The sequence below is a fragment of the Globicephala melas genome, chromosome 17 (assembly GCF_963455315.2).
Source record: "Globicephala melas chromosome 17, mGloMel1.2, whole genome shotgun sequence".
In the NCBI taxonomy this organism is placed as follows: domain Eukaryota; kingdom Metazoa; phylum Chordata; class Mammalia; order Artiodactyla; family Delphinidae; genus Globicephala; species Globicephala melas.
Genome location: NC_083330.1, coordinates 61,715,993 through 61,729,150, shown reverse-complemented (window position 1 = coordinate 61,729,150; position 13,158 = coordinate 61,715,993). Strand labels below are relative to the sequence as shown.

General features: G+C 36.8%; 1 protein-coding gene across 2 annotated transcripts in view; it reads right to left on the bottom strand.

The window, feature by feature from the left end:
- MTBP (MDM2 binding protein) overlaps positions 1-13,158 on the bottom strand; it is a 71,886-nt gene that overhangs the window by 20,707 nt on the left and 38,021 nt on the right. The window contains exons 14-15 of one of the 2 annotated variants that reach the window (XM_030875691.2): positions 6,113-6,268; positions 1,262-1,400 (exon numbers count right to left, since the gene is read on the bottom strand). In XM_030875691.2, the coding sequence (XP_030731551.1) occupies positions 1,262-1,400; positions 6,113-6,268 (295 nt within the window). The remainder of the gene's footprint in view (positions 1-1,261; positions 1,401-6,112; positions 6,269-13,158) is intronic. The other variant, XM_030875692.2, reaches the window with a different exon arrangement.

The following is a 13,158-nucleotide window of genomic DNA, read 5'->3' as shown; positions in this document are numbered from 1 at the left end:
CCAAATCATAAGTGAGAACACCACTCACATGCTGTTCAAGCCAGAAATCTAAACTGTCTTGGTTGCCTCTCTTTCCCTGTCCTCCACATCCAGTCCATCACAGGAAGGTTTTTTCCCCAGCTAATAAGCACCAAAATATATCCCAAACTTGTTCTCCACTACTACTCTAGTTAGAAATCAAAGTTATCTCTCAGCCTACAGAAAAAGCCACCCAACTGATCTGTCCGTTCCTAGTATCCTCCTCCTACAATCTATTCGCCACGAAAGAGTAAAAGTGATTTTGCAAAATCAGATCACGTCACTCTTTGGTATAAAATCCATCAAAAGTTTACCAATGCACTTACAATATAATCCAGAGTCTGTATGAAAACCTATAAGGTCCTGTGTGACTGAATGTGCTTCACCCATTTATCCATTAGGTCTCAGCTCCAATGTAACCTCCTCAGGGAGCCATCCCTGACCATCCACCTCATCTCTCCACGCCCACAGCAAGTAAAATTACTCTCCTTCAGTCCCTCTGTTTCAGTCATTACACATAGAGTAATTTATAAGTATTACATTTACTTGTCTGGTTACTCCTCTAAGAGGACAGCCTGACACGTAGTTGGTACTCAATAAATCTGTTGACATCTATGAACAAAATGTTGTTATAGCAAGTCACAAATGTTATAGCAAGTCATAAATGTTATCAGCAGAGGATCTAAAGATAAAAATGTGATTTGGGGGAAGTGAGTTGGAGGAGGGCAATGCAAGAGAGCCAAATCCCTTCTCTTTATTCCATTATTCTACCACTCAACAATTATGTACTGAGTGCCGACTATGTATTGAACCAAAAACGAAACAAAAATAAACTCTGCCTCTTAGAGATAGTTAATAGATACTACACAAACATAAAAATGTAAAACAGGAAGAGTTTAAAATAGCTCAAAGAAGAAGAGTACTCTTTCTTCATTTTACATGTTCCTGTATTGTCTAAATTTTTCTTACATATTCATATACCTGTGTATATCTATAGAAGATGGTCTGGAAAGACATCCACTAAAATGTTAACTGTGATTATGTACACCTAGAAAGTACAAGTAGAAGGTAGTAGAAAAAGAGCATTTCGTGGACACACTACTCTGTAGTGCTCTATCTATCTATGGATTTATAGTAAGCATATATTTCTTTTATAATAAAACCATAAACTACTAATATCTCATAAATACAAGGATTAAGATTTAAAAAGTCATTAAAAAATACTGAGCTATTTAAATATTACCTCATTTTTTGTTTAGCTTTTTCAAAAGTTTCCAAGTTTTGAAGAACATGCCTTTCTGGCCACTCCAGAGGATTGGTTTCCACTAGACTTGAAGAAATACGTTCCACTGGATTAGAATCTGAAGAGAAATATGTAAGTACTGAAAGGTGTTAACATACTGAATTTTGCTGTATAAAAATGTATGTAGATACATACATACATTGTGTGTGTGTGCACATGTGCATGTGTATAAAGGCAAATTCGATTAATTGTACAGTACTTACCTCGGGCATTTATTAAGGATATCTCTGATGGCCTGAACTGTGCAAAATACCATAGAAAAGTTTTTTGGAAATGAAAAAAAAAATCAGTATTAAGCTTTATTTTACTATCTCCTCATAATAAAAGTTATGAGCTAGAATTCAGAAGATAAATTAGCACTGTAAAAACTCATATGGAATGAAAGCATAACTTTGTTATTTTTGTGAAATTAGTTTTAAATGGAAAGGAGACAACTCTGTGGAGAATATACTGGATATATTATGTGATTTCCATACTACAAAGAGGAATTATCACCAGTATCCTGAGAAATTCATATCTTTAAAAGAGATTACCGGACTTCCCTTGTGGCGCAGTGGTTAAGAATACGCCTGCCAATGCAGGGAACACAGGTTCGAGCCCTGGTCCAGGAAGATCCCACATGCTGCAGAGCAACTAAGCCTGTGAGCCACAACTACTGAGCCTGCGCTCTAGAGCCCGTGCGCCACAACTACTGAGCCTGTGCTCTTGAGCCCGCGAGCCACAACTACTGAGCCCGCGTGCCACAACTACTGAAGCCCGTGTGCCTAGAGACTGTGCTCCGCAACAAGAGAAGCCACTGCAATGAGAAGCCCACGCACTGCAACGAAGAGTAGCCCCCGCTCGCTGCAACTAGAGAAAGCCTGCGCACAGCAACGAAAATCAAAAGCGCCCAAAAATAAATAAATAAATAAATTTATATTAAAAAAAAGTGAGAATCATTAAAAAAAAAAAGAGAGATTACCTCATTCTCAAAAGTACAGTAATACCATAAATAACTTACGATGTTTGCAGGTAAAGGTTACTTTAGAAATAATTCTCACTATGTATTAGTGTAAGATGCCTTAACACACATTTTCAAGTAAATCGCTAACGTTAAATATTATTCTACCACTAATAAAATATTATATGTAAGGGTGTGCTTATCTTTCCAGCCAGTATGCTTCAATGAACTAACACTGAGATTGTTGATAACACTGCAATTCTCATCAAAAACATACAGGGACACCTTCCATTCTCATTATAAATTATGAGTACATCCCAACTGTTTTCACACTGGCAAAATAACTAACTGTACTACATTTTGGATTCAAAAACTATCTGGTGTTTTAAATTGTTTGAACTATTACACACTAATAAACTGACTGAAAATTACTGGACATTAGCTATTTGACTAACCATCAACCCTGACAAAAATACCCATTTTATAGTTTGGGGTCTTACAAAGTGATAATGATTTGGTAAGAAATTTTTGAACAAAAAAGAAAAAAATTAATCATAAATGAAAACAGAAGCCAACTGCATAGTATTTTTCCTTTACTTATTAAACTATTTAGTCAAATAGCTTAAAATATTTTTAATGCCTATACTGGACTGCCCCAACCAAAGACCATCCAAATATGGCACTTCCCATTTTTTAATAAGGGTGGTGAAATACTATTTTATAGAATAATGAGCTTTATGATGAAATAATCTACTTTATAATGTTGGCATGGCTTTTCGAAAAAAGTATAAAGAAAAAAATCATTAGCAGTTCTGAACAGTTACAGGCTGTGTTCACAAAGAATACAAGCCATTTTAAATAAAAGTTAACATTAATTATTCCTAAATATTACAATATAATTAATTATTAACTTTGACTATACAATCTACATAAATATAAGTGACACAGGCTAAATATTAAGGAATGGATAGGCAAACATTCATATGTATCATGTCTTTTGGGGAATAACTTAATTCTTACAATAAAATGAAATACAATATTTTATTTATGTGGCAAGCAGGACACGGAGCCATGCTGACAATCAAAAAGGAGCCTCTGAGAAACCAAATACGCTGCTTCATTTTATTTATTTATTTTTAAAAAATATCTATTTATTTGGCTGTACTGGGTCTTAGTTGCAGCATGCGGGATCTTTATTTGCAGCATGCAAACTCTTAGTTGTTGCATGTGGGATCTAGTTCCCTGACCTGGAATCGAACCCAGGCCCCGTGCATTGGGAGCACAGAGTCTTAGCCACTGGACCACTGGGGAAGCCCTACCACTTCATTTTAAAACAGTGTTTTAGGGGCTTCCCTGGTGGCGCAGTGGTTGAGAACCTGCCTGCCAATGCAGGAGACGCGGGTTTGTGCCCGGGTCCGGGAGGATCCCACGTGCCGCGGAGCGGCTGGGCACGTGAGCCATGGCCGCTGGGCCTGCGCGTCCGGAGTCTGTGCTCCGCAACGGGAGAAGCCACAGCAGTGAGAGGCCCGCGTACCACAAAAAAAAAAAGTGCTTTACTTTACAGGAGAAACAAAGAAATGGAAGTGATACAAAAGGTAAGTAAGGACTCAAAAGTGCCCTACAGGGCTTCCCTGGTGGCGCAGTGGTTGAGAGTCCGCCTGCCGATGCAGGGGATGCGGGTTCGTGCCCCGGTCCGGGAAGATCCCACATGCCGCGGAGCGGCTAGGCCCGTGAGCCATGGCCGCTGAGCCTGCGCGTCCGGAGCCTGTGCTCCGCAACGGGAGAGGCCACAACAGTGAGAGGCCCGCGTATCACAAAAAACAAACAAACAAACAAACAAAAACTGCCCTACAAAATCATAAATCACAGCAAACAAAAAGGAAAGTAATATTTCAGATAACAATATGTGGCTAATGAATACAGGCCATGATAGCCTTACATTTCAAAATATGAATGAATCACCAAAAAAAGGTTATAATTGGTAGATTGTGTTTATTAATAGGGCAAGAATTATAAACATACACTAGAAGATTCTTATTAAAGTATTTGAAATCAGAAAATTGTGATCTTATAGCATTATCCAGAAAAGTCATTTATGCAGTGTTTATGTGCCCCAACAGTCCCAGGTAAAGGACACTGTTTTTTGAGTTCAGATATCACATTTGGCATTATGAAAGTCTTTAGCAAGTTATGGCAATGAGTAAATAAAATGGTATGTCTATACTCTCATTTGTTACACATGCTAGAGTTTTCACAAAAAAAAGAAAAAAAAAACGGATCAATAACCCTAACAATTCCTAATAACTCCTAGTGTGCATGGTTGCAAATAATGGGTCAGAATATGAAATATAATTGACCTTGCTGCTTCTTTTGCTGTAATTTGCATGTAGGTGTACAGTTGACCCTCTGTATCCACGAGTTCCGCATCCACAGATTCAAGCAACCATAGATAAAAAATATTTGGGCGAAAAAAAATTCCAGAAAGTTCCAAAAAGCAAAACTTGAATTTGGTGTTTGCTGGCAACTATTTACATGGCATTGACATTGTATTTATAACTATTTACATTGTATTAGGTATTATAAGTAATCTAGAGATGATTTAAAAGACAGGAGTAAGGTACAGAGCTGGGATTCAGCCTTGTTATTATTGCTCCAGAGCCCATGCTATAACCAAGAAGCCATGCTCTCTCACTTACTGAACATATCTTGCACTTACAAGTAACCTTATACTGTCTCCAACATCTTTCAGATTACTACGCACTATTTAACTTTGGTACTGATATTAACAATAGTGATAATGAAAATACAAACAACAGGTAACAATTTTTTGGCACTGATTGTGTTCTAAGTGTTTTACATGTATCAACTCAGTTAATCCTCATAATAACCCTAGTAACTGGGTAATATTATCATCCCCATTTGAAACATGAGGAAACAGAGATATGGAGAGATTAAATAACCTGCCCAAAGACATACGGCTAACAAGTGACAAAGCTGAGATTTAAACCCTGGCAGTCTATCTCCAGAAGCCTGGGCCCTTAAATGTGGCACTAGATGCTGTATTTATATTTTGTTTTCCAAACAGATCACTAGCCTGTAGAAAGCCAAGGACCCAAATTTTTACTTCTTTGTGTGCCTTCATGGCATCAAACAGAGAAAAGGCACTCAACAAACATTATTATTAACTTGATTCTTTGGTCATTTTCTTATTAATGTACGAATAAAAATGATTCTCACAGAATAAAAACAAAAAAATTATCCTGTACTTTTAAAATGCCAGGCAATCTTCAAATGCTTCTTTGTTAGATCTTGAAAAGCTTCACTCTATTCAAATTCATCACAAGAATGGAAACCAGGAAAACAGAAAGAAATGCAAGTTAATATAGAAATTATTTCCTGCTCCCTCAGTAGAAGCTTGGTACTGTTCCTGCTATAATAAATGGCAAATGTGGAGCATCTTATTATATGTACTTTTAACTATATTAAATTTACTGAGTAGGTTCTACTTTTTTTATCTTATGAAAACATAGCTTAATGGAAATCCATCCATTCTAGTAGCTTAGTAACAGTTTTAAGGGGAATCACCTTAAAGTGTTTCTCCCTCTGCTCAGAAACAATTATACTGAACATGCTTCAAGAAAGAAATTATCAGAGAATTTCTACTGTTTAAATGATGAAAAATACAGCTTATTATATATACATACATACTTGTATATACAAGTATATATCACTATTAAAATTTATGATAGATTTTTATTTGATTGATATATTTTATTAGTTTTAATAATAAATAACCATCATAAATGCCACACACAAAAAAGAACTAATGTTTAAAGTAACAGAAAACTTACCATTTAACCTATTGGAGGTGTTGTCTGTCTTTATTAGACTTGTTTTAGGGATAATAGCATCAAAATGATCGAAAAAGCATTCCCTTGTGAGTATTAATAGACTTTTGAGTTCATCCACAGAAAGTACTTCTGGCTGCTTTGCTAACTTTCTCCTTTCTGTAAGACAACAAATCAATATGATTAACAATATAACTGTCATTTTAAAGCCTTGCGAGCTCATCTACTAGTCTTTTATGGGAAATATTTTCAAAAATAAAACAAATGAATCTCTCCAGCAAATCAACGTTCCTGGGTAGGCCTGTTTTCAATTTAGTCCCATTTGAAGGTAACGGTAGAATTTCCAGTTTTGTGAGATAAACAGAAATACAGTGACTTGTTAACACTAAAAGGTGACCAACGGTAAAGGCAAGTTTACGGAACTTTTCAGGAATACACTGCAGAGCATGAAGAACAGCCTTATGTTGGTGTTTATGTGAAAATAAAACCTGTAAGACTTTCAGTTAAATGTGGTGGTTTGGCCATTTCCATCTATTTCTTCTCCCACCCAAAACTTAAAATCACAACAGAGGAATAAAAGAGGACAACAAAAGAAGACAATAAATAGTGACAGTTTTCAACAAATTTTGGAAGATAAGATAATGCTGGAGTGGTAACTGAGAGTTTGCAGAGCAGAGGAAGTGTTAACTTGGGTGCCTGCAGAGGTATCAGGAAGGTCCTGAGCTAAAACAAGACTAGACACACATGGACGTTCTGTATCTAGCCTCCAGCCCTCAAGCCAGATGACTCTGCTCTCATTTTTTTGGGTAGAAACAGAAAAGGAGTCTCAGACTGCAGAATGTCAGGAACATTAAAAGGTGGTACTGATGCTGGAGTTACAACTAAGAGATTAAGTAAGAGTCTACATCCTGAAAGGTCAGACTCCAGCCCTGGGGCCAGAAAGCTAGCAGCTACAAATGCCCCACTGAAAAGACTAAAGGATTCTCCTTTTCAAAAACTGAATGCCCCCATAGAAAAGAGCTTGATACTGACATTACAGTGGAATTAAGGATAGGAGCTCACAACCAAAATGTTAAGTAGCTACTCCACCACTCTTGAAGCTTCCCAGATATTACATTATAGTGAGACATAAAATTTCCCACTTAGGACAGACAGAAAAAAAATCACTAGACATCTAAAGAAAGGTACTGAGGGGAGAAGGGACTCTGCATTTCCATGGTCTTATGTTTAGACGTGTAAGGACTTTGATTCAGTAATGCTCCCAGCTCCCCTTTCCCTCCCATCACTCACTGAGCTAGTCTGGAGAAGAAACTAGGCACGTTCTGATTAAACCTTTCCTCTCCAACTTTCATCTGAGCTAGCAAGTTCTTAGGATACACACTCTTTGCAATGCAGTGAGGGCCCTGCCCGGTCAGGGTTGATCTGCAGGTGTCCCGCTCTGGCTGTCATTCAGGGGCTAAATTCAATTCTGGGTATATGTAGAAGAAAACCCACCATAGATCTAAAAAGTCATATCCTTCAACTCAGTAATTTATCTGTAATTTATCTCCATCAGTGTGTTTCTTAAGTTTATTTCTCAATTGGTTCCAAATTTGGGAGAGAAAACAGGTATTATTTACTAGGCCCCTCCAAGCTAAAAAAAAGTCCAGGATGAAAAGGAGAGGCTAAAGCAAGCAAAAAGAAAACAGGAGCCCAGCAGAAATAAAAACATTCCAGGAAACAAAAGAAAACTTGCCATAATTAATACTCTCGTCGAAATAAGAGAAGATACTATACTCATGAAACAAATACAGGATGCTCTGATAAAGGAAGTCAATGAACAAGAAAATATTTTTTAAAATTAATCGCATGAGAGCTCAAATTTTTAAAAGCTGCAAAACATCTCCCAGAAACTAGAACGAAGAGATAATAATATGGAAACAGGAAAGAAAAGCAGGCATTCTGTCCAAAAAAAGCTGACATATAACTAATTAGAGTTCTAGAAAGAAAAAAAGAAAATGGGAGAAAAAATTATTACAGAGGTAAAAATTTGCAGACTTAAGAACGTGAATCTTCTGTTGATATGGCTCATCAAGTACACAGCTCAGGGCTTCCCTGGTGGCGCAGTGGTTGAGAGTCCACCTGCCGATGCAGGGGACACAGGTTCGTGCCCCGGTCTGGGAGGATCCCACATGCCGCGGAGTGGCTGGGCCCGTGAGCCATGGCCTCTGGGCCTGCGCATCCGGAGCCTGTGCTCCGCAATGGGAGAGGCCACAGCAGTGAGAGGCCCGCGTACCGCCAAAAAATAAGAAAAAAAAAAAATACACAGCTCAATACATTGGAGAGGGGGGGAAAGGGGAACACGCACATTATGATTCAGAGTAAAGCTTTCAGAGACAAAGCTTCTGGAGGTAAAAGTTCTAGAAGGGGTAAAAAGAAACCAAAAATAGGCCACTTCAAAGGATAAGACTAGTATGAGATTTGTCAACAGGAACACAGCAACATAAAACACAATGGGATAGGGACTTCCCTGGTGGTCCAGTGGTTAAGACTCTGCTGTTCCACTGTAGGGGACACAGGTGTGATCCTTGGTCAGGGCTCCCGCATGCCGTGCCACATGGCCAAAAAAAAAAAAAAAAAGACAATGGGACAATGTCTTCAAAATTCTACGAATTTTAGAATTTTTAGAAATGGGGTAAACAATTTTTAACCTGGAAGTCTATATGGATTATCAATCTAGTGAAGATATTTTCAGACATGCAAGAGCTTGAAAAATGTATACCCCATGAATGAACTTTTACTCAGGAAGCTACTGCAAGATATGCTCCAACCAAACAAGAGGGGAATTCAAAGAAAAAGGGAGGACAAGGGGTCTAGAAAACAGGAGATTCCAAAAGAAGAGAAGAGGAAACAGGAGTCTCTTAAGATGTCAGTAGGTCTAAGGAAGCATTTTGTCTAAAATACAGTAAAATATGAAACACTCCAGAAAAAAAAAAACTATGAGAAATAAAAAGGAACTACTGAGTTTGAACATGCAATAAATTTACTGATAAGATGTGTGGCAGAAATGTTGGAGGCTCTGGGAAAACATAACAGTATTTTGCCTGTACAGAAGAATGGGCAAATTAAAAATAAGGTGATTATCAACCTTAAAAAAAAAAAAGATTATACAAGAAAGGAGAGTTGACCATCATCATATACTACATGACTCAGCAGTAAACTTATACATAGGTACATAGGTAGGTAGGTAGATGGATAGCTAGACAGGAAGAGACAAAGGAAGGGAGGGAGGGAGAGAGAGAGAGGGAAACAAAGAAAGAAAGAGAGGGAGAGAAGGAGGGAGGGAGGGAGGGAGGGAAGGAGGAAGGGAGGGAGGGAGGAAGGAGGGAAGGAAGGAAGAGGGAGGGACAGAGGAAGGAGGAAATGTTAAAACTAACCATTAGTTTAACCCCAATTCATGATTTCACTGTAAAGGATGGAAAGGGAAAGGGAAGTTGATGTGAGAAAGCTAAGTATTCAGTTCCATAGTTAGGCATTAAGATAATGTCTAAAACTGGTAAATCAAGAAATAACAGCATACATATGTTATTCATAAAGCTGGAGGAAAGGTCAAGGAAAACCAGCCGGAAGAGCTGAGGGCAGCTGCCTGTGGACAGAGACAGAAAGATGGGGAGAAGGCAGGGCACTGCTGTTTTCCATTTTAGGTTTTTCAATAGCATTTGAAATTTTTAACTATACCCATGTACTACTTTTATAAAAATATTTCATTTTTAAAACACTTCTGAATAACATTTTCTTCTATAATAAAATAGTGAACTATAAATTCGTAGAGAATTCAATTCAACAAATATTTATTGAGTATGTACTGTCTGCAAAGCACTGTGCTGTGCCCTTAGATACAGAGGAGTAAAGCATATTCCATCACACTGTGTGAGGCTGGCACATAAATAATACAAGGGAATAGCTGGACGCCTCTGTAAAATCCCACCTCACCAACCTGGATGTTGCCAGGCTCAATCCAGTTCTGATCCAAAATAAGTAACACATGATTTCTGCAGTCAAGAACATTAGTAATGGTAAAGTAAGAGTTGTAATAAATGCTGCTTTTATTACATTTTCTTAGTGAAGATGAAGCTTCAGTTGAAGCTTTTTATTTTCTTACCATCTTCTGGGAGCCATCTAAAATGAAAAGTTGTCAAAGATTTGCTTTCATCTGAAAGATGCACAGTAAGTAATGTGCTACAGAAATTAGCCCCAAATTTTTATTAATGCTAAAAATATACTTAAATAATGAACCTGACCTATGCTTATTAAAACTGTCAATTATATTACAATAACGGGCAATCTGAAGAGCAGGATATGACTTCCTATTGACCTTGATGACTGGGCAATAGAGAGAGAAAACAGATAAGGTTTAATAGGGTTATGAGCAGGATAATTTACCTAGGTGAAAAATAATCTCTACACAAGTGAGTTTGCAACACAAGTGGCAGATAAAGATTTGGGAGAAAAATACTGGACTAAAGTCTAAAAACGAATTAGCAAAAGAATGCTTTTCCTAAGAAAGCTAGTAATAACTCAGGACTTAACTAAGAAAAATAGAGTGTAAAATATGGTGGCAGATGGACCACCAATCAGGGCTGCACTGGGTTCTATAGATTTAAAAAAGATGTGGGAAACTCAGAGTAGTGACCACAATCCTGGAGCAAAATGTCAATACTGCTATTTTGGTATTTGTTTTGTATCACACTGAACAGTTTTTTATTTAAAAATTGTTCAGCATTCTTAAACCTTTTCTTTAAAAATCAGTGAAACAAGATACTTAATATTTCTAAATACAAAATTTATAAATTATAAAGATCAGGTAAAACATAAATTATAAAATTTATATATCATTCTAAATGTTTATATCTAAATATCTATACATCTATATCTAGATATAGTATGGAGGTTCCTTAGAAAACTAAAAATAGAGTTTCATATGATCTAGCAATCCCACTCCTCAGCATATATCCAGAGAAAAACAATTTGAAAAGACACATGGACCCCAATGTTCATTACAGCACTATTACAATAGCCAGGACATGAAAGCAACCTGAATATCCATCAACAGAGGAATGGATAAAGAAGATGTGATACATATACAATGGAATATTACTCAGCCATAAAAAGGAACGAAATTGGGTTATCTGTAGAGACATGGATGGACCTAGAGTCTGTCATACAGAGTGAAGTAAGTCAGAAAGAGAAAAACAAATATCGTATATTAATGCATACATGTGGAATCTGAAAAAACTGGTATAGACAATCTTATTTACAAAGCAGAAACAGTGACACAGAAGAAGAGAACAAACGTATGGATACCAAGGGGGAAGTGTGGGGGGATGAATTGGGAGATTGGGATTGACATATATACACTACTGATACTATGTATAAAACAGGTAACTAATGAGAACCTACTGTACAGCACAGGGAACTCTACTCAGTGTTCTGTCATGACCTAAATGAGAAAGAAATCCAAAAAAGAGGGTATATATGTATACATATAGCTGATTCACTTTACTGTACAGTATAAATTAACACAACATTGTAAAGCAACTATACTACAATAAAAAATATAAACAAATAAATAAAAATTAGATATAAATTTTAAGAATAGAATTAATAAAAATAAATTATTCTAAAAAATTAAACCCTAACAGAAATTTTATTTGATTTTTGTGTTATTTTAAAAAACAGAGTACCTCATTAATGTGAGTAAATTTTCACGCAGATTTTTCCAGTTGCTTGTTCTGATGCAGTATACTCAGATAAACAGTGGGGGAGATAAGAATAAGTTTACTCCATGTCTTATTGATAATTTTCAAAAAAAATTTGAACAACTTTTTGTTTTCCAGCAAAGACTACAATCTGTATTGATACTGAAATGTTAATTTTTTTCCCAAAGAAAACTGTTCCTATTATATCAGTTTTCATCATGTATAAATTAACTGTATCGATTTAAATACTTTTATATTCACTTCTTTGAAAATCACTGAAATAGACACTAAGATAGTCTTACATTGGAAACTTCATTTTGTTGTCATTCTCCTCTGTCTTTAGAGATATTTGAAATCTAAACAGATGCATCTTTGTCCCCAGATTTTCAATTCATTATTAACTCTCTGGGTAGAGGAGAGATTGGTTAAGCAAATAATTCCATCATAAATAGATTAACTGGATCATTAATCTTAATCAAGATTTAATGCTCTAGATTACAAACTGGCCAGTACATGGATACCCCCAGAGCTGATGTCTCCAGCAGCTACTAGCTCTGAGGCTTCCTTCAACTTTAGGCCCCCTACTTGCCCTTGCCCAGTGCTGTGGCATCCTTACAGCTGCTGCCTGTGTTACAGCTCAGATGCTGGGAACTTCTACATTTTCAGCATTTATTTAGCACTTTCTTCCCCCTCCCCACACCCAGCAGAGCTTCCAATCACAACTACTAGGCAACAACCTAATTATAATTATATTTCCCTTCCCAACCAAGCAGGAGGGATGGCCTTACTGGGCTTAACTCTTCTTACCCAAAGGAGAGATACACCAACTTCAGATAGCTGCCCATTCTTCCACTCTCACAGTTTTTCTGGTTGGAAGGGTAAGGAAGAGAGGTGAAGATGAAAGAGAGGGGAGATGTTGAAGGAACTCAGTTTAAAGAGCTGACAGAGGCTTATGGCAAAGAATCAAAGCCTAAAGGGGGTTTAGCAGGGCTAGAACAAAGTCAAGAAGTGAATAACACTAAGCTAGCAGATGTTAGAAATAAAGGAGTTTTATCCACAAAAATACTAGTATTTCAGCATTTTTTCCTTTTTCTTTTTAATTGAAGTAGAGTTGATTTACACTGTTGTGTTAGTTTCAGGTGTACAGCAAAGTGATTCAGATATATACATATAAATATAAATATATATATATATATTCTTTTTCAGATTCTTTTCCATTACAGGTTATTACAAGGTACTCAATATAGCTCCCTGTGCTCTACAGCAGGGCCTTGTTGCTTACCTGTTTTATGTAGCGTAGTCTATATTTGC